Genomic DNA, 22,783 nt, shown 5'->3' with positions numbered 1-22,783 from the left:
GGGGGGCGGCTTTTCCGCTGGGGAAGGAAGCAGATAATGAATTCAGTAGGCAGACTTTTGATTGGGACAGTATTGACTGTGTGAGAGGGGGTGGGTTGGGAGAATGTTACTTTTTGAACTTATATTTCAGATCTGTACACTGAATTTCCTGTTTGACTGGAAGCCAACTACAGTTTTTTAGCATTTTTAAAAGAACTCTCACAGTCACTTCTGAACTTCTGTGATAGTTTGGGGTTTTTTTCCAGACACCCCTTGATTTTCATCCCTCCTCTTCATTAGTATGTAGATAGTATAGTTGAAGAAATCTACATTATGTTTTTTCTGGGTCAGTAGAAAGCCTGTATTGGGAGTTAGGATCCTTCTCTTCACAACCTGTCCTATAGGATGACTTTTGTTGCCAGGAAGAGAGAGAAGAAGGAAAATAGAGCAGGCAGACTATTGTTGAGACTTCACAACCCACAAGTGTGCAGCAAAACTGCAACAGGGAGGGGAAATTTTTCACTCCCCTTCTCTACATACCACATAAACATTTATAAAGCTGCAATGAGTCACGAGCCTGAATAAGCTGCTTGTAGTTCAACTATATTTATCAAAGTGAAATAGGTTCTCAATGCATGATTGCTGTGGGACTTACGCAGATGATTAATCAATTAACACCTTTTCGTTTCTCAGCTTGGCAAAAGAGGGTTGGTACAGAGCAGGGCAAATGTGGAGCTTCTGTAATACTTGTGTGCTCTTCATTGTAGTACCAGGCTGAAAGCTGTAGACCTATGCTTGTTTTGGTTTATAATGCCACAGAGACTTTAGTAGCCTTTGAGTTTTTAGTTGTACATTGTTGAGTACAATAAAAAAATTCCTTCTAAGGATTTTGGTAGAACATAACATCTCTTAGAATTAAACATTATGAGTAGCAAAGCTTCTCAGGGGCAGTAAGACCCTCTTCTTCGCTTTTCACAACTGAATTACAGTGGCTTTCCACTTGTGTTCTTTGAGTTTGTCAGTCCCTCTTCGTCCTTAACCTGGTAAGGTTGGGAGATTTAGTAAGGCAGTGAATTCTACTTTATGCTGGTTGGAACTCTTCAAAGGGAGGTGCAGAGCACTGTTTAACGAGTTTAGGTCTACTGAGCTTTTACTTGATTACCTTTTGGATGTTTCCTTAGAAATTATGCCAGTCCTTGAACTGAAGGTTGAAAAGTGTTCCCTATGAATTAGATATAATTCCTGTTGGGCAGCTATTTGAGTAAGGATAAATGTGCAGACTTTCAGACTGAAAGTCAGCTGCAAACACTGCTTGGCAGCTCAGATTCAGACGCAGCTGGAGTCAGTAAAACCTCTGCTTTTGATCACAGTAAACTTCTTATTGGACATGGGTCAGAGCTTTTGTCAGCCTGAGTGAAAACATGTGCAGAGAGAAGCAGCTCAATGACAAGTGGTCCTCCTGGAAGTTTCATTGGTCATTTTTTCTTTAAGGATGAGCTGTTTCCACGTTCTTCTAGCGCTCTGTCCATCTCCTGATGCATGAAAGAACAAGAGTTGCTTAACTGTGGATCAAGCTAGGCAACTCTTTTAGGGGACATCTGCATGTATATATAATATGCATGTTCATAAGCAATAAAGTGAATATTTGAGTTGAAGAACTTTTCATTTTACAAGCTTCTTTCTGCATTATTTCTAACGCTGTGTCTGTCATAACATGTTCTTTATACTTGCATAACCAAATGTTATTTATCTGGTAACACATTTGTTAGCATATTTCTAATCAGAATACGTGTCCTTGACATTCAGATACTACCACAAGTCACCTGCTATTCATATCAGTATTTAGACATGAAGAATATAGGGAAATTCTCTCCCTGGTGTAGTTATACCCGTTCAACACACTTCTTGTGAGCTACTGCCCTTCCCAGTTTGCTGGTTCAGCTGCTCATGTGAACCATTTCAGTCAAAATAAGTGGGATAGGCTTCCTCATTTTAAGATCTTTGCAAATGTGGTTCATTTTGCAAACCTGTGAAAATAAGACCACTTTATTGTGAGGTTTGCAGTCCACAAAAAGAACATGCAGGTTTGGCACTGAGGTGAAATAAAAATAAGAAATAATGAAAACATTTAGCACAAATCAAGCAGTCGAGTTCTCTCTTTTTGTTATGACTTATGGTTATTTACAGTGTCTCATTTATTTGCTTTCTTTTCAGGAAGTATTAGGTTTACAGATTTCATCTTAGATTTCATAGATTTCATCTTAGATTTCATAGATTTCATCTTAGAACAGATCTGGCTTGAGGGTGTTGCGAAGGAAAAAGGTGGAAGTAAATAATACAGAAATCAGGATTGCATTGCTGTCGTGAATATCTTCAGCTACATTCTCCAATGGCTGCTTTGCTGGTCTATTCTGCATTAATATTTTCTGGATATCAACTAATCTAAAGTTGTAGTACCAAGAAAGAAGAGAGAAGGTAAATGGTCTAACAATTGATTTAGATTTAATAGCACAGAAATGAGAGTATGCGTGAACTCAGGTTTCCTGTGATGTGTCAGGGGTCTGGAGTGAAATTCACCCTCAGCAGAAAAGCACAGTAGGAAAAGTTGGAAGGCAATGCTTGAAATTCAAGAGAGGTGAGACTCTAATTTATTTGGCTGTAAATTACAAGCTCCATAGGAACACAAAACTTTTTACTCTTCAGGTTATTATGTATTAAAGTAATTTAATGCTGAAAATGCATTGGTAAGAAAATTAATGATTATGATTCAGGTTTATTCCAATCTTGGACCTTCAGAAAGGAGGATGAGATCTTGTGGTTTTCTCCATTATGTTTCTAACATTTCACTCTAAAGTCTGTGATAGTCACCATTGTACAAGATCAGAGACCTGGCTAGAGTCTCTTAAGTTCTGATCCACACTGGCAGGTTACTGCTTGTACTACCTTAATATTCTCTGAAGTGCTCTTTATTCCCTATCCTGTTAGTATGGATTTCCCTTTCCAAATGCTTTTCTGTGAGGTCCGTTATTCAACCTATATTCAGCATACTGAGTCTGTAACAGTTCCTTGGAAAAAACCAGAAACACCAAAACATTCTAGAAGGAAATTTCTGAGCGCTGACACAAAATTCCACATACAATCCTGGTTCCATTTTCACCACATGCCTTTTCCAAAGCAAACAGCTCACTTTCCTGTTAACTGGGAGGTGTGAGGTTGTGGAGTTTTGGAGCTGTGTGAATCCCGTTGCTGTCCCAAGAGCAATGCTGTTTCCTCTCTTCTTTCCTTCCTCTTTGCTTCCTGGGGCTTTATTTTCTGTCAGAGGCCCATCCTTTTTGAATGCCTGTCAAATGCTTGTGCAGGTGGCAGAAGTGAAAAAGCAGTGGAGCCTGCAGTCATCGCAAGCTCTTGTGGGATCAGAGATGGTTGGTTTGAACTTGTGATAAGAGTTTGGCAGATGATACTTAGGACACTTATTTTTCTAAAACAAAAAGGACTTCTGTTCAGGCCTCAGGAAACTGCAGTGAAACCCACACATAATGTTTCAGTGGGTAAACTCTGACTAAAAATAAGTAAGCTGTATGTTGACTCTGCCAGTGACCACTCTCTTCAGCACTGGTTGGCATAATCCAGGATGAAAGTTAGAGATCAAACAGGAGTTAGAATTAGAGGGGACATGATTCTTGTGAAATTACTGACAGGATGAGGAATTGAAGAAAATTCTCCAGATCATTTGGATTTTAAAAGGGAAAAAAACCAGGAGATGAGTGCTTGTTTTCAGTAACATATTTGAAGGTGTAGTAAATGGAAATGACAGCCAGTATTGAAGAAATATTTAATAAGATCTAAATATGCACATTCTTAAATATCGTTTGCTTTTCTTACTCAAATGATCTGTATGGCCTAAAGTACATTGGCTTTAACCCTGAAAATGAAGTAGGGGAGAGCTTCACAGTGATTTCTCTTGGAGTGTTTTGTGTGGACAATGTGCTTTTAAATGTAAGCTTTGTATCCACTTCTTTGATGCGTTTGCCTAATATTGCTACTTTACCTAGAAAATAAATGAGAGGTTACCGTCTTGGAGTAGAGGCTCAGTATTACCTGTGACTTACAGGATAAGGGGTGGCTGCTTTCCTCCCCTTCAATGCATAAATCGTTGTCTCTAGATGTAGCAACAATCCTTTGGCAGATCAGCAGAAAAGCTGGACTTGCTCACAGTTTTGCACATGCATTTGGTCTGATATCAAAGATATTTCAGCTGTAATATATAAAATGTTGTTGCCTGGGCCCGATACAGGGAACTTGGTGGACAGGGCTGATTTCTGTGGTCCATTTCAGCAGCTCAACATTACAGAGCACACCTGGGTTCTGTGAAAGATGAAACGGCCTCTTTGTCAGTGCAAGCTGTGCTCTGAACTGCCTGTGCTGTGAGTGTAGAGCCTCGATAACCCAGGTAGTCAGCATTGTCCTAGAAAACTAAGGAGGTCTCCAAGAAGGCTGTTATATATAGGGATAATTGCAGATATCATGACTCCTTCCCTCCTTTTTTTCAAAAGTATATGCTCCAGAAGACTTCAGCTGGTTGTTCTGGATATCAGGAAGGAATTTGTTTAGACATAAAACTTTAATTAAGACAATGAGATGTAAAATCAATGTTATATTACTGACTGCAAAGCAGAAAACCATCTGATGATGGTGAAGGACGGTGTGGCATAACTGCAAAGGAGGATGGGGAGGGGAGGCAGGGTTAGCCACCAAAGTCACTGCATTATTTCTGCAGATGGGAGACCTTTGATTCATCTAGTACAATATCTGTCTTGATAACTGTCATGAGCTGCCAGATCCATCTCTTCACACCTTTTGAACACAGACAAGTACATGAACTCCTTGATTCAACAGCTTCTTCAGCCATTCTTATTAGTGTTTTGTTAATCATTCTGACTCTGGCTTTCCTCCCCTCTCCCCTCCCAGCACTGGGGATTTCAAGGTTCAGCTTGCATAACAGGTAATAGCAGGCATTTCCTTCTCCTGTGTCGGGATATCCTGGCGCCCTCCAGTCTCTCTCTGACTGTGTTTAAAACAGACTCCAGCACAGGAAAAAAAAAAAAAGGAGAGAAAAAAAAAAGCCCAGTCTAAAATTAGCAGCCTTGATAGAAGAAAGGCACATGGCTGTCCACTGCTCTGTTTGTCAGTGAAACAACACATCTAAACAGGGCCAGAATGCATTTCCTCTCAGGGAAAAAGAGACATGTCGCGTTCTGGGAAGGATGGGATAGAGTGAGAGTAGAGTAGGCATCACACTGACGATCAGGGAGAACTATCCAGAAGTTATCCAGAGGTACAAAGACCATGGTGTACATGAAGAGGCTGTAGGGAAGTCTTGTTCTGGCAAGGCTATATATCTGTCTCTCGGTAGCACTGACTGATGCTTGAGGGTCTCGCTGCACCTGAAAGCTGTATCAGATGCTTTGAGAATTACAGAACTTCTGCAGTCTCCTCCTCGTTTGGATTTCGGGTTCATCATCCTTAATGGGTGTTTACTGCTGAGGATGGTATTTAAATGACCTATTGCTGATCTTGCAGCAGCGTAAGCCTGAGCTCTCAGTAAGTTTATACTATTCTAAATAGTCTTCTAAAGTCAAAATTAAAAATTAAAATAGAATGGTGTTACTTTACTGTAACTTTTTGTTCACATTATTATTAATAAGAAATTTTTAATCTGGTCTTGTAAGCAGCTTGAATGTTGTACTCCATTAATGACCGTTTCGTGATGGATATTTTATAGGATTGGACTCTTGGTGTAATGAATACTGAGTGACTTATTTAATGTAGCAAAGGAAGGTATTGCAAGATATTTATGGTTTGTTTCCATTGCTGTCAGTATGGAATTATGATTTCATCCTTTCCTCATTCATTTCTGTATGTGGTCTGTGTCCATGGGAATTGTGGGAATTTTATTTATAGCAATCTTATGAATTGACTTCAGCTTTCTTTGCTAGATGCAGATATCTGGCTATCAAAATCCAGCTGATGATCACTGAGTAAAATTCAGTTAGCTAATTCAGCAGGACTTCAAAAATGTGCTCAGCTGTTCTGCTCTGCATTCAAACAGTTCCTTTGGTATATTTTGTCCTGCTAAATTGTGGCATTACATTGCATCCAGTTTATTTCTTTCATGTTTGCCTTCCTGGTTTCATAGGAAATAATAAAGGCTTGTTTTTCTTGGTTGGCAGAAGACCCTTTCTGATATATTCAAGATAAAAGCTTCTATTCACGTACTGCAGAATCTCATGGGGAAAGTTTTTAAGAGACAATGAGCTTACTCATTTAGGGATTTAGATCCTTTTGCTATTCTTTGTAACTTGAAAGACTTACAAAGTAAGAAACTGTTTTCCACCTGGATTTAATAGAGACTAAGTATTTTTCTATCAGTAAAAAGAAGTGGACTTACTGGCAAGTTGGAATACAGCAGCTATGGCCTCCTCCCACCACTGGGTATCCTGAGAAATGATAGGTAGCTCCATCAGGCCCAGGACGAAGATGAGCTGGCCAGCAGTCAGAGCAACAGTGGCGATGAGGTTACAAGCACGCATCATGTCAAACTGCACTAGGGAAACGTAAGAAGTAAGCATAAAGTTAAAATTATACAAAATTGGGAAAAAGAAAATCCTGGCTGAGCAGGTATGTAAAATCTGTCAGTCCATAGAAAATGATTCTCAGCACTATTCCTATGCCCAGCAGTCTCCTTCTCTAACTGCATTCCCTGTGGTCTGATGAAGACAAGATTTTCTTTAGGATTTAGTTACACAGCATCCCATAAATATTGCCTCAGTGCAAAACAATCCTGTATGAAACAAGCAGCTAATTTCCAAGGATGGCCTATTGCAGGTGCTTGACTTTTGTCCTGCGAAGATTCTACCTATAATTAGTAACCAGAATTGTTTGGGGCGGGAATGGTGTTTGTTTAGCATTTGTGTGGCACTGACTGAAATGGAACCTTAGTTCATAAATAGGTTTCCAAGGCCCTGAAATAATAATCATCGCAAAGACAAATCTGTAACACCCTGAACTTTTTCACCTGTCATCTGTATTGTCCTAGACAACATCATGTGGATGGTAATGTTAACATCTTATTGGTTTAAGTGAGTTTTGTATAGAGGGTTTTTAACTTTTCATTAGTTTAATATTTGTTAATCTTTTGGGTACACTGGGAAGACCTTTGCATTTCTCTCTGTGTAATGAGGGAAACAGTTACAATGAAAATGTCAGTGCTTGGCAGTTCTGAATGAGGTGTTATGACATCATTTACATGTTTAGAAAAGTGCCTTTTTATTTTTTAATATATACATTAGTTCATATATGTATTAGTGGGTGCTGTTGTGTCAGTCTAATTTTGACCACCTAGCCAGGGCAACAACACTGATGAATTATTCTACAAGGAATTAAGGAGTATCTTTAGATCAACGTCCCTTGTCCTTATGGGTGTTTTTAACAGACATCAACTGGGAGTATCATACAGCAGCACAAACAGGTCCAGGAAATCTCTGAAGCATATAGAAGATAACATCTTGGTGCAGGTCTGAGGGAGCCGACGAGGAAAAGTGCCCTCCTAGATTTATAGTTTGTCAACAGAGAGGGACTTGTGGGTGACATGGTGATTGGTGGCTGGCTTGGTCCAGTAGCCACAAAGTAGTGGAGTTTCAAAGCATTGGTGATAGGAGAAAAACTGCCAGCAAAACTTTGATCCTGGATATGAGGAAAGCAGACTTCAGGAGGAGCTACTCAGTAGGGCCCCTGGGAATCTGCTTTTGAAGGTATTGGGGTGCATGAATGCTCATCCCTTTTTAAGAGCCATCTGTTAAGAGCGCAGGAGAAGGCAATTCCAAAGTGTCAGAAGTCAAGCAAGTGGAGCAGAAGGTCAGCTTGGCTGAGCAGGGATCTTCCTCTAGAACTTAGGTGGAAAAGGAAAGCGTACAGACATGGGAAGCAAGGACAGGTGACACGAGAGGACTAGAGGAATGCTGTTTGCTACTGTAGGGAGAAAATGTGTGCGGTCAAAGGTCGATTAGAGTTCAAGCCAGCCAGCACTGTGAAGGACAACCAAAAGGGCTTTTTGAGATATGTTAACAGCAAAAGGAAGATCAGAGATAACAGCCCATTACTGGATGAGGTCGGTCACCTCACAAATAGGGACACAAACAAAGCAGAGGCATTTAATGTCTTCTTTGCCTCTGTCTTTGACACTGATGATGGGCTCTGGGACCGCTGGAGCCCTGTGCTGGAAGACTGTGGGATGATAAAGTCTCAGCTGACCCTGAATTTGTTTGGGACTAGCGGCTCCAGTGCATGTGCATAAATCTGTGGGGCCTGATTGGATTTATCCCAGGGTACAGAAAAAGCTGTTCAGTGTCACTGTCAGACCTCTACCCATTCTTTTTCAATGGTCTTGGGAGTCTGGAGAGTTCCCAGTCAACTGCAAGCTGGCAAATGTCCTAATTTTGAAGAAGGGTAAGGAGGAAGACCCTGGTAATTATGGGGCTGTCATTCTCATTTCAGTGCCTGGTAAAATTAGGGAGAAGGTTATTTTCGGAGTTACTGAAAAACACTTGAGAGACAACAAAGTCATGGGTCATAGACAGCACCAGTTAACAAGAAAGTCCTGCTTAACCAACTTAATTGCCATTTGTGACAAGGTCAGCCATCTTAGCTGACCAAAGGAAGCCTGTGGATGTGATGATTCTGGATTTTATCAAAGCTTTTCATACTGTGTCTCACAGTGTCCTGGAAAACTGCAGCACACAGCTAGACAAGTCGGTCATACATCGGGTGAGCAATTGGCTGATGGGTCAGGCTCAAAGAGTTAGGGTAAATGGAGTGACACCAGGCTGGAGCCAGTGACCAGTGGGGTTCCCCAGGGCTCAGTTCTAGTGCCAGTGCTCTTTAATGTTTTTATAAATGATCTGGCTGCAGCAATCGAATGAACATTAAAAGTCTGCTGACGATACTAAATTAGGAGGAGCTGTGGGCTTCCTTGTGAGTAGAGAGGCCTTACAGAGAGATCTGGATAGGCTAGTGAGCTAGTCAATCACCAGCTGTACAAAATTTAACAAGAGCAAGTGCCAGATTCTCCATCTGGGATGGGTTAAGCCTGATTATACATACAAACTGGGGGAGAAGAGGCTGGAGAACATCTGCACAGAAAGAGATCTGAGGGTTTGGGTTGGTGGCAAGTTGAATATGAGTCAGCAGTGTGCCCTGGCAGCCAGAGGGGCCAGACATGTCCTGGGGTGCATCAGGCACAGCATTGCTAGCCAGTCGAGGGAGGTGATTGTCCCACTCGACACTACACTGATGTGGCCCCACCTCGAGTTCTGGGTGCAGCTCTGGATGCCTCAATGCAAGAAGGACATCAAACTACGAGAGTGTGCCCAGGGAAGGGTGACTAAGATGGTGAGAGGCCTCAAGGGCAAGATTTAGGAGGAGCAGCTGAGGTCCTTTGGCTTGTTCAGCTCGGAGAAGAGAAGGCTGAGGGGTGCCCTCATCACTTCCTCAAGGGGGTCAGCAGAGGGGGAGGTGCTGATCTGCCTGGTAACCAGCAGTAGCACACGAGGAAATAGAATGAAGCTGTGTCAGGGCAAGTTCAGACTGGACATTAGGAAAAGGTTCTTCCCTGAGGGGGTGGTCAGTCACTGGAACAGGCTTCCCCGGAAAGTGGTCATGGCACCAAGCCTGTCAGAGTTCAAGGAGTGTCTGAAGGATGCTCTTAGTCATATACGTTATTTTTAGGTAGTCCTATTAGGAGCAAGGAGTTGGACTTCATGATCCTTATGGGTCTCTTCCAACTCAAGATATTATTTTGATTCTATAATAAATATAAAGATCAAATGCAGAAATTATTACAGATCTAGATATCTGGAGTCTTGGCTAGAAACCTGAATAAAATCCATCTTCTAGCTCTCTGCTGAATAGAATATATTCATTGGAAAGTTGGGTACTTTTAGTCAGGCTTTTTTCCTACTTTTCCTGTTACCCTGATGGATGTCCTTTTCATCTTTTTCCTTCCTCTAGCAAAAAGTGGGAATTGTAAATATAATTGTGCCAGTTCAATGTCTCTTGCTAATATGTCGTTGCTATTCTGAAACAGAAGCAACTCATTGTTGAAGTTGGCATGTATTAGAAAGACTCTAGACATGAATATTCACCAGATTTTCAAAGGTGACTTAACGGGTTTTATGTTTAATGGGTGCAGTGACCACCAGAATTTGATTCCTCCTCTTCCATGGAGACTGCTAGGAACTGCAGAAAATGAAATTATATAAACAAGCAAGAGTAAAATTCATCATGATAATCATTGAGGCTGGTCTACTTTTGTAAGTCATAAAAATGAGTTTACCCTTTATTTTCCCCTCATAATTCATCTTTAGCTTGCAGTGTTCTAAGTAACAACTCATTATTTAATTAAAATCTAATAAAATATGGTATTTGAAAGAATTTGTTAAGACCCATAGTTCATTGAACTTTTTCACACCGAATAAAATGTTAAGAAGATAACATACCAAGTATTTTATTTTTTCCTAGTGAGTTCATCTCTGACCAGAGAGGAAAAATATTTCACTCAAAAAAATCATTTGCTCGAAGATTTTGTGTTTAACTTCCAAAGTTCTCATTTTTAGCATTGTGAGCATTTAGACTTCTGACCATGGTGAATGCTTACAGGTCATGGAGCATGTTGACTGGTAACAGAATCATATTCAGATGTCTGAGCTTTGTAAACATCAGTAAAACTTTGAGCATTTGGAGTGTTCTTCTGTTTGTCCACTTATCTAATACTTTGAGGACAAATGCTTGCTAAAGAGACTTTCAAAGGAGAAATGTGCAAAGTAAAAAGCAGGCTTGCAGCCATTATTATTCAAGTACTTTATTTTGTTGACAGAGCTATCTGTAGTGTCAAATTAAAAAAACAGTTGGTTTACAGCCATAATGAATTCTGTTGCCTTGTCTGTATATAGTATGCATGAGTTTTAAAAACTGAAAAAAGCCTGTTATTGCATACCCTCTGAATGTCTGAAGCTTATCCCAGAAATACTGCCCCTTGACATAGAAATAAACACCAAATTTTTGCCTTCGCTGTTATTCATGACTTCTTTTTAACACTTAACTGTATTATATATTCTTTTGGTTTTGTCAAAAATAGTAAATTTATGACTGTGACTCAACTGAATTCCAACAGATTTTAAAATAATTAAGCCCTTAAATAATGGTTCTAAAAGACAGTCTTTAAAGTCCTTAAATAACTGCTGTCCTCTTTTGTAGGACACTCTTTGGAGAGTGCATTAGCATTGGATGTGTAACATCGATGATCTTTACTGCTCTTTCTAAGAACTGCAGACTTAGGGATGCTTATTTGCCTAATACACTGTAGAGAGAGATGTAGAAATACAACTGGTATTTTGCATAGCTGCTTCTTTTAACCAAAAATAAGGTCACACATGGTCCAGGTTGGAACCGCAACAGGATGATGATAGGTAGAATAAGGAGGAAGCAGCTGGTATGATTTCATAACATCTGAGCACGGTTATTTTTATGGAATAAGATATTACAAGAATTGAGTACCCTTCCATATTTTATATTAGGATATCATTGTTTTTTATAACAGGTTTTTTTCTAGAATTGTAATGATTCCTCTTCCTTAGAGGGGAAAAAAAATCAAACATAATAATGTATAACCCTTATAAACTCTATTCTTCTTGCAGTGGAGCTTGTTAATTGTATTCAGCCTGAAGGTGCCACTCTGCAGATGACTATGCTTTCTTACCCAGAAACATAGTGACTTTGCATGTTGTCAGCTCAGCACATAGTAATTCTGTTTTGTACATCATACAAAGGCTCCAAGGCTCTGAGGAAACCTCATTGCAGCTTTCCAGTGCCTGAAGGGGTTACAAGGAAGCTGGGGGGGACTTTTTACAAAGGCCTGTAGTGACAGGACAAGGGATAATGGGTTTAAATAGAAAGCACGGAGGTTTAGATTAGATATCGGGAAGAAGTTCTTCCCAGAGAGGGTGGTGAGGCACTGGAACAGGTTGCCCAGAGAAGCTGTGGATGCCCCATCCTTGGAAGTGTCCAAGGCCAGGCTGGATGTGGCTTTGAGCAACCTGGTCTAGTGGAAGGTGTCCCTGCCCGTGGCAGGGGGGTTGGAACTGGATGATCTTTAAGGTCCCTTCCAACGTTAACCATTCTATGATTCTATGATTCTATACACAACCCAAAGCTGACCTTCCGCAACCTGAAACCTACTGCCCCAAAAGGTAGGAGTTGTGGAAAACAGCTCTGGCTTCCTTTCATTGAGGACAACCAATACGCAACTCTGATCGGGAAAGGGAATTGAGTGTGCAATTTCAGAGCATTTCTTCAACCCAAAGACGCTGAAGATGTAAATCATGTTGAAGAAGGCCGGGCCGCAAAGCTCTTTTCCTGCCTGAATGACTTCTCAATCCAAGAATAAATATGTCTCATCTCATAAAATTGGCTGCAATATAGTTTTTGTAAGAGTTGTGAAATTTAGTGTTTACCTCTACTCTGCCTGTTGCTATTTGAAATTATATGTAAACCAGAAATTACTCAGTAGCCAGTTTCAGTCCATTCGGATGTGTTTTCTAGAGATTTAGTATGAATTTAGGGTGGTCCTTTCAACCATTTCAGATATTTCTGCTTCATTTACGGTATCCATGATCCCACTGTAACTTTCTGTGGGCGTTACCAACTTCATCAACTTTTGCGGAATGATTTATGTTAGCCACAATTTGTATAACAAGAGGTTCATAATAATTATTATGTCTGCACAAATTACTGGTGGCATTTGTGTTAACCATTAGTTTCTAGATCTATTGTCTAAGACTGTCATGACACAGGTATTTTGTATTTTAGATGTTCTACCTTTTTTGCTTTGAACCCATTATTGTTAATGCCACCGGTGTCCTGAAGTTGAACTGTGAAAGAAAGGGATTTCCTATAGGCAGAGATGGATGCTTCCAGCAGAAGAGAACGGGGTGCTGCAGAATGTGTTTATTCCTTTGTGCAAGCCTGACATCTGGGAAGGAGGGAGTGCAATCCAGAGTGTATTTTGGCTTTTTACATGCCTTTCCTTCACCTCCCTTAAGATGCAACTTGGCTGTCAAGAGGGGTAGACACTGAATGTCTCCAAAACTGCTCTAAGCTCCTGTTGTTCAACAATATAAAATGCTAGTCTGACTTTTTCCTTCTGGAGGCCCATCTTGATCCCAGTTTACTCTGAGAAGTATTTAATTCATGGACAGGGTATCCAGCTGGGTCTCTTTATCAGCTGGGGGTACTGGCTAATGAATTCTGCTTTGTTTAAAACACAGTAATCAGTCAAAGGTCAAAACCCGAACTCCAGGGATGAGACCAATTCAAATTCCTTATTGACTTGCTCACTTCCTAGACCAGATGTATCCATCTGGATTAGAAATGTTAATTTGATTTTGGATGTGGCAGCAGCAATTTTGTTTTGTTATTTTCCACGATAGCTCCAGGACTATTTGTGCTTTGTAGAAGTAGGTTAGTCATATCGGTGAGTAATTTGCAGTGTTTAGGGATAATGCGAAAGGATGGTCTCACTGAAAAATCAGATTATGCTAATTGCTTCAAATATGAGGTTTTCTTCCCCTTTTCTTTTGGCATATAGGAAAAAACCAATTATAACTGGGAATCCAAGCTTTTTACTGATTAAAGCACAGAGTGTGTATGAAGGAAACTAAACGGCCAAAGATACTTTAATGTTTGTCTGAAACTTCACCTTAGACATACCATTTTTGGTGAACAAAAATTGTAGTGCAAAGTTAAGTCCAGGTTCTGTAACTTACTAAGTTACCAGCCTTGGAAAGAGTCATGACCACACGTTTACTCACTACACAGGAAGAGTACTGACTCTCAGCATCTCACTGTGGCTTCACAATTTCCTGCCTAGGGCCGAAGCTGCAGGAGCTGACTGCGAGCATGCTGTTACCATATCCCCAGTGCGGGACAAAAAAAATGCAGGATGGGCAGGAATTTTTTATGCTTAGCTGAAGGACAGCACCACCTTAGGCTGCTGCTAAGTTGATCACACGTGTCAGTTTAGCCATACTTTAAACCTCCAGAGGAATTTTGCTTTCTTGTTTCAATTGATTGTTTTGGTGTTAAACAACTACTTTAGTTGTCTTTAACTTCAGTTTTCTTTTGGTTAAAAGTTACCCTTTCAGGTATCAATGGTAAAAATTATTCCAACCAACTCGAGTTTTTAGTGTAATACCTTTTCATCACTGATGGGCTCTTTAAACATTACTCAGTTGTTAACCTTTTTTCACTGTCAGTATAAAAAGACAGACTTTATTGGAGGAATTCAGTGGTTGCTGTGTTTGTGATTAATGAAATTTTAAAAAAAGCATTCTATCAGTGCCCTTTTTATGGTTCTTGGGTTTATTTACTGATTACTTAGTGAACTATTGACTATACATTCTAGTATGTATTCTAGTATACATTCTAGATGTACTTGATGGTCTTCGTAATGCTTAATGTTCATACATGACTTTATTCTGGGAAGGAGGATAAATAGTTGTGTTTCTGAAACAGAGGTTTCTAAATAATTATGGATAGAACTGGGGATGTTTCTTATGCTTAAGTTGCTTCACTTATTTTTGTAAGAATCTGCTTTCAGTTGTCTCTGACAGACTTCATCTTGGGATGGGGGTCTGCAGGCTAAGATCATATTCTGCTGTTAAAAATTTAATCTAACTAGGTCAGTAATTAGTTTTTCTCTAATGTAATCAAGAGATTCTAACTGAGTACATGGGTTTCCTCTGGAACTTGACATTTTGCTGAGGTGCTAGCCTGAGATAAAGGATGCATCTCCTGCTGTTCTACTAATATTCACTCCAGTAAGTAGTTTGTTAAGTCTTAGTATACGCTGCCTTAACAGAACCATAGCTGACAACGGAATACTCTGAAAGCCCAGCAGTGCTAAGCACGTTCATCGCATCATGGAAGTTGTCACTGAGCAGTGGGTATGCCACATACTGACTACGACCGTTGCATGTGTTCATCCAGACCCTGGTGGTACCAGACACTCGAGCAGAGAGCAGAGAGTTTGTTCTGTCCAAGCTCTAAGCCTTCGCTGGGCAGCTTCTCATTCCTGCCCCAGTTACTATGCCATTTGGAAAATAAGTAGCAGTTATGTGTGTGCATTAACCTAAGGGTTTGAAGCCTGCCCATGATTCAGGTTTAGCAGAGTTCTACTTTTTCAGCTTTTTGGACTAATTTTTAAAATCTGCTTTATAGGGACTTCAGAAATGCAAAGCCAAGCATTGGGGAAAGCCAGAATAGTATGCTTTTACCTAAATGGACTTAGACTGTTATTTCCAGGGGGAAATAACAGTGCTTTGCAACAGTTATTTCCAGTGCTTTGCAAGAAAGCTGAAGTGGTGCTGTTCAGACCAGCTCTGTATTCGACTTTTGTCTTGTAGCTCTTATGTATTGTCTTGCTGTTAATGAAGTTGAGTTCCAATCTGGAGAACTGACTTCTGTATTAATAATTTCAGAAGAAACCCTTCTTTATAACTCTAAAAAATATCCACTTCAGCCAAACTTTTGTTATCTAGTTACGTGTTCCTCTTGTTTTGGATGACAGCACTGTCAGCAAAGATCAGATGGGCAGAAACAGTCTCCACGGCTGACATGGAAATCAGCTGGAGCTGTGCCTTGAATATCAAGAGTGCTATGAAAATGCAAAGTAAAACTGTGCTTCATTTCACAGCATAGACAAGGAGATTCATCACTTACTGTTAAAATAGTTGAGGTAATAAGGACAATAAATAGAATCACTGTAATTATGTATTGACAGTCAGCATCATCCTATACCTCCCAAACTTGTGCTCCAGTGAAGCCTTTGGACATTTCACTTCTGCTGATATAAATTTGTGGTATTTATTTTGTTAACCTCTTGAGCTGATTTGTGGAGTATGAATTAGGAAATATGCTGAAACACTTTAATAAAACAAATGCTGGTGGTATCTAAGTGCACCTTTGCATGACTATGTAACTGAGACTGTGGGAGGATTTAATTAAAGCACTGCCTCTTTGATACAGATAGATTTTGATGGTCTGAATATATACTAATTTCTTAAAAGTGAAACAGATCTGAATCTAGTTTATTCTTTGTCTGTTTGTACCCTTTCCACATGAGGATGTTGTTTGCACATCTTACTGTAAAGACAGGACTTCATCCTGAGAACGGAAGTCTCTCCCTTTCTCTTTCCTTTTTAAATCTCCATAACTAGCCATATAGCTTTCAGATACAAGGAGTCCTCAATACATTCTTTTGCTGGACGAGTATCTTAAAAATGAGAACAGTCACTAATTTTGCTGGGTTTCATCTCCTGGGTAGTTTTCTGAAGCATGCATTTTATGCTTTTTCACTTAAAAATAATAAGGGGGGGGTTTTGGGGGCGAGACACATGAATCTATTTCAGCACAATGAAAATAATGTTCTGATGTGACAAATTGGTGAAATCTTCCATCCCTCTAGGAATTTTGGAACTTTATGATTGAGCTTATCTGAGCAGGAAACTTCACACTTCGATATTTAGTTTGAAAGGCACACAGATCTTGTTTGGCGAGAGAAGCACGGTTGGTTGGGGTTTTTTAACAGCTTCCGTAGTTACTTTTGGAGTGAAGTCATAGCTGCATCAACTACTTTCAACATAAACAACTGCTAATGGTTAAATGATGGGGGCCTTTCAAACTGAACACTGAGACTGCTTCTATGCAGTGATCAGTTTTAACAGACGAGGCTGTTAAATGGTTCCTGTTGAGATGTTAGTTGTCTACGTGTTACGGTTTGCCTGTTTATAAACATCAATAGAGTATTCTGTGTTGGTGGCTCTAATAACGTTTTTAATCTGAAATCTTAACAACCTCCATAGACATTTTCATTCAACGCTTTAATTGAATCCCAAGTCTCGATAGTGAAATTGTTGTGATTTAGCCCCATTATCAAACACTGACTTCTCTGATAATATTTCAGTGCAATGCATGTGCAGGTACTGTATTGCAACATGTATTAGGTTCATTTTACTATCCTGAATCCCCCAGAATTTTGAACTTTTCCAGAATAAGTATACAGCATAGTAAACTCCACATGAAAATGAGCTTTCACTTTAAGAGCCAGACCTCTTACAATTTGTGTCCAGAAAGGCTGCATATTGGCTTCTACTGTTAAATTGGTAATTTTGCTTATTTAAATATTGATCACACTGCTGATGTTAGGAGGGGAAATCACAAGCCCTGAGCTGCCAGCACTGCCTCCATCTCTGTGTAACTGCCTGAGCTGTTTACCAGGCAATCGCGTATATAGTAATGTTTTGAGGTTTTTTGAATCTGATGGTCATTCCTGTCTTCTCCAGATGCAAATAATTTCTTGATCTGTATATAATAAAAAAGGAACATGTGTCTACAACATGCTCAGCTGCTTGACTCAGCCTGGCTTCCGTCCAGCCAAATTTCAGAGAAATTTGTGGTCACTGGAAATTTGTGTAAGGACAGTGGCACTCAGTGAACTGTTGCCTCTGCAAGCAAACATCAGCTCCTTACTCCCACCCTGAGCAGCATCCTGCCTTAGCTACCGGATTCCATAGTGTACATTTGTTTGCAGGAATCATACATTTAGGCTGGACAGGTATTCATATTTGGTCCCTGTGGCAGTCATGTAGTTGCTCATGATACTGTGCCTCTCCCTGGCCCTGTCTCTGCTTCCTTGTGAGAGCAACAGTTCACAAGGGCTATCTTCTCTGGGCATCTGTAGCTGATAAGGTGCTTCCCACTGTTGGGATTTCCATTATGTCTTCTGCAGCCCCGAAGAACGCAGCAAGGTTTTTATATCTTTTTAAACCCCTCCCTGTTCCTGTGTCTCTACATTGTTCATAATGTTCTTTAGACAAAAAGGGACAGACTGTGACCTCAGCTAATGAATAAATCAGCTCCATCTGTCCACCCAGAGCTAGCCTTGTAGCACAGTAGGACTTAGGGCATATTTGTGCCCTGCAGTGTGGTTAAGAATACCTACGCTGATTCCAAGTGATCCGGTATGTTCACACAGGGCAGTGCAGTACTGCAGGCCTGGTGCTGGGCCAGGACATCGGTAATGGTGGCTTTGAGCGGGCCTGGTTTGCTCTGAGAGGGCAGCACTGGTGGTGCAGCTGCGGGCTCTTGCGACTCGAGGTAGCTCGTGTGCCCCTGTGTGAAGCTGCGTTGCTTTGTGTGCTGGGTCTGCTCTCACGTTAAGTGGGCACAGAGCCCAGTACTGAGTGCTCAAGATGTGCTGTCTCACCTGAGGTCTTACTAAGTGTCTAATTCTACTACATGTGGTCTTTTTTGAAGGGTTAAGACATGCAGACAACAGCATAATCTTCTGAAATTTTGCAACAGCTCTGAAACTGCATCTCCGTAACCTCTGGCAAACTTCTTTTCCCTGGCTCAGATGATGGGAGAGTTAGGCTACCTGGCTAGGTAGTGTTTTGAAGAGGGGCTGTACCACCTGGGTTCTCCGTGAAGCTTTTAAATCTGTATTTGTTGTCCTCATAACTGGACTTTGATTCTCAGCATAAGCAAAATGTCAGATCTGCTGGCTGTTGCCAGTAAAAGGGACCTGTCTCACCCAGCATCACTTGCATCTCTCGTCTTGTGCTAGAGGCAGAGCTTGTTGGACTCCTGATACCACCCTTTAATCCAGCAGAAAAATAACCATTAAAAAACCCCCTCATCCTCCTCTCCAAACCTTCCACTCCAGATCTGGGTATTTTCTTGCTGTTCGCCATTTGAACTGTCCCAGAAGCTTTTTAGCATCACGGATGGCTTAAAGAACCGTGCAGGACTGCACAGTGAGAAGGAGAGAAAGAAGTGGATAAAGACAGAGACCGCTCTCTTCCAGGGGCAGTGAGGCTTGAACTTTGAAGGGCTGAGGTGCCTTCCCATAGGACCAAAGTCATCCATCTTTCTTGTGTTGTGCCTTGTTGAAAGAGTTCACATCGAGATGCTTCATTTCCATATAACATTTTTAATATAATTTACTCCTGTCTCTAGTTGGTTTTCTTTTTTCCTATTTCTAATAATTTTTTTCTCACAGTGTCTTTTTGCTGCAGCATCTGTAATCTCCCCTTGTCTTAAATCACCAGGTATTTATACCAGTGGTCCCTCTACTGATACTTCAATATCCTTGATGCAGTGTTTACATCATAGGATTTGAATGCAAAACATCTTAGTTTTCCTCTTGCTCCAGTGGTTTGTGTTATGGTGAAATAATTCACGCAGATGTCCTGTTAGTGGGGAATGGGATCAGAGAGGTATTTGGTATGGAATTTGATTTTGCACTTCCAAAGAGGCTTTTGGCTGACACGCTCCATCACACTGACTTGCTCTGTTTTTCCCTGTGCGATCTTTTGACAGATGATTTACTGTGACTTTTACCCCCAGTATTCAAAGCTTCAATTATTATTTGTTTGAATTTGCTGTAATATATTTTTATTTCAAGCACATACAAGTCCTGACACAATGAGCTACTTCCGTGATTTTTCTCGCAAATTATTTTGCTTGAGCTGTGTACGTGGTGAGGGGAAAAAAATCACCACAGCTTTATTGTGTCCCCTGAAAAGGAGCTTTGCCAAGTATTTCAGTGGGAGAAGGAGCAGGCAGTGAAAGTCAGTGAAAATTAGGTTTTAAGAATGTCTTTTTCTCTGCCAGTGAGTGAGCCTGTGTAGGGTAGTGCCTGTTATTTACATACTGGTTTTACAGAAGTCATCAGTATATGGAAAAGCAAATTCTCAAAGGTTTTATAGTTTCTCTGTTGACCTGTGAGATAAATAACTTGCCCCCAAATGTGTATCTGTGTATGTGTATATATATAGGTTTTTTTAATATGAGCGAGATTGTGGCCTTTTATTCATTACTGTTGGAAGAAAATATTTTCTATTTATTGTTGTACAAATGGCATCCAAAATACTACATTTTAACTCTTATCACTGAGCAAGTAATGTCTTTGTTCACAAAGTTATTTTTTATGTATGTATATACATACACACACATAAGTGTTTGTGATTTATCTACAACTGACAGATAAGCATTGCCATATATATTACTAGAATCGTGTGTGATTTCTTTAAAATGACCCAAACATGGATGCAGAATCAGGCTCATATTGGCAATGTGGACAATCCATGGACACATATTTGTCGTAAAAATACATGCAACAGATTTGTTTCCTCCTTAGCTTGTCATGGCACAGCTCAGTGGTGAGATTTTCTTTTAAATGCTTTATAAATATTCAGAATTGGCCTATTTGCTCCCAGATTAAACAGTGAATGGATGCCTTATACCCATACAAATTGAATCATTAGTCTTCAAAGTCCTCCTTTAAATTACAGTTTTTAAGAGTGTTTGTTGGGGAATCCTTCTGGAGACTTGATCATGCTGTAGTTATTACTTTGAAATTTTAAATTTTTTAATCACATTTTGCTTCTATTTGACGTGGCTGCCCACACAATTCTCCTATGAAACTCTATGCCAGTCTTTATAGCACCACCCATCTTCTGACCTGTGCACAGCAAGAAACACAAGCTTGTGTGTTTGAAGTGCTGCAGGAGCCAAATTCAACATGCAGGAGGTCATTCTAGCTGTTGAACGCAGACCGTGTACTTTTAAAATTCATGAATGGCACGCATGTTTTCCAATTCAGAACATGGCTTACAAATACTGATTGGGGCAGTGATTCCAGTGATGAAGTTGCAGGAACGTTTTCAATGGTCTAATCCTTTTCGTAATTCTTTATCATTACAAAAGTTCTCCTAATTATAAAATAATTGAAAGTTAGGTTTAGGGCTTTCTAACAGTTAGAAGTTTTTTGTTTGTGATTTATGCAGGTTTAGTATTCCAGTGATGAAGTTGCAGGAACGTTTTCAATGGTCTAATCCTTTTCGTAATTCTTTATCATTACAAAAGTTCTCCTAATTATAAAATAATTGAAAGTTAGGTTTAGGGCTTTCTAACAGAACTTTTTTGTTTGTGATTTATGCAGATTTAGTATTAGCAAATGTGCAAAAAATGTTACTGCACAATTTTGTTGGAAAACATGAAATGGAATGGGTCCACATGAAAGCATTTTTCAAAAAGAAATTCCTTTCATACTTTGTTTTCGTCTCCAGAGGGATATAAGGAGGAGCAGAGCATTTTGCTCTTTCTCCACATTTGAAGCCATGGGAAAAAAAAAATATCTATCAGAAATAACTGATATAACTCATGAACATCCTTCTGAGGGAGCAGAGCTGTTTGTGAGCACTGTTAACAACTCTGGAAAATCCTACTGTCTGCCAAGGCATGGATTTTATAGACATTTGTTCTGTTAAATTCAGTTCCTTGAAGGATTCAGTTAAAGCACTGATCTGGCAGAACGAGCGGCGCCCGGGGCGCTGCTGCTCACAGCACCCCCCGGTACCAAGCTCTCCGCCCCATTGTTAACTGTGGTGACAGCCACAGTGCCCATGATGACCGCAGTTATTCCACACACAATTCTGCCCCAGTTCCTTAATAAGAGCAGGGTCAGACTGTTAGCATTATGCATGTGATGCGTAAGTGCACATTTTTATTACTCAGCTTTATAATTCCCAACATTAGCTTACAGGTTTCATCTTATCCAAAAATTTTACCTAGCTCAGCTTAAGCTGCATGCATACTTCAGATCCCAGGAGTTTGTGAGTTGGCAAAATAAGAAATACACCATGCTTAATGTTTTTCATGGTCCCCAAGTCGTACATAATTCTGTTTTTTCACCAAGGAGAATAGCTGCATACATTAAGGCCTATCTCAATTTCACACGTTTTTACCAAAACTATTTCTCTATTTTCTGCTCCTGGCACTTCCAAAAAAAAAAGCCACCACCCCCCAAACAGAAGGAAGAAGTAACCTCACATTGCACTGACTACTTTATTGGGGGAGGGTGTGGGGGTGGTGTTTAATGTTATGGTATTCATAGCAACTATGGTTGGGGTTAATGTACGGAGCAGGAAGGGGTATGCTTACAGCAGGAGCCCAGGTGGGCAGCAGATGTCTCCAAGCTTTAGATTTACACTTCACCCAGTATTTTTTCAAAAAGTACAGCATTCCATATGCTGTATGAACCAGCCAGCACAATGTAGGTTACTGCTCTCGGGCTGGGAAGAGGAGTTTAGTTCATCACTGATGGGCATAATTTTTCTTATTTCCCTAAATGAATTTATTTGGGGATGAACATTAAGAGGTTTTTAGAACCAGACAGTTAACAATGATTTCAGGATGCTCTGCAAGGCTATAAATCTCCCGTGACCACGTATCAACCGCGACCTAGCGTAAGCAAAGAAGAGGAGGTTGAACTTACATTTGACAGTACTGCGTGACTCCTGGAAGCCGGCTGACTCTGAACCCCAGCCCAGGGCTTCACACGCGCGCTCCTCCCCTTGCCCGTGCCTGGCACTGGTGCTTGCACCTCCTCTGCTCTTTTCTGCCAGCCAGCACATCTTCCAGAGCCCCACGCTGCGCTTACGCCCGTCCTCCAGCGTTTGGTATACCCAGTTGGGAGTAAAGGCAGCCGCGTTGTTAAGAATAAGTGAGACCAGGGCTACCAACACAGCTGTGGCTACCAGTTTCTGGACAGTCATATCTGACTGTCAGCTTTCTGCCAGCCTCTATGTGCAGAAGACTCGAGGTCTCAATCACATTGAGCACATTGAAC

The 22,783-nt window shown here is 40.5% G+C and overlaps 2 protein-coding genes across 2 annotated transcripts in view; one reads left to right on the top strand and one right to left on the bottom strand.

Moving 5' to 3' along the window:
• The window catches only part of TMEM204 (transmembrane protein 204), a 27,751-nt gene extending 5,042 nt beyond the window's left edge, over positions 1 to 22,709 (bottom strand). Inside the window, exons 1-2 of the mRNA XM_010154673.1 lie at positions 22,430 to 22,709; positions 6,428 to 6,583 (exon numbers count right to left, since the gene is read on the bottom strand). Of these exons, the coding sequence (XP_010152975.1) occupies positions 6,428 to 6,583; positions 22,430 to 22,709 (436 nt within the window). The remainder of the gene's footprint in view (positions 1 to 6,427; positions 6,584 to 22,429) is intronic.
• The window catches only part of LOC104511887 (intraflagellar transport protein 140 homolog), a gene marked incomplete at both ends in the record, with an annotated part of 48,760 nt that overhangs the window by 9,977 nt on the left and 16,000 nt on the right, over positions 1 to 22,783 (top strand). The gene's annotated exons all lie outside the window — the stretch shown is intronic.

The sequence above is a fragment of the Eurypyga helias genome, unplaced genomic scaffold (assembly GCF_000690775.1).
Source record: "Eurypyga helias isolate BGI_N326 unplaced genomic scaffold, ASM69077v1 scaffold1067, whole genome shotgun sequence".
NCBI lineage: Eukaryota > Metazoa > Chordata > Aves > Eurypygiformes > Eurypygidae > Eurypyga > Eurypyga helias.
This window is presented reverse-complemented; position numbering and strand designations above follow the sequence as displayed.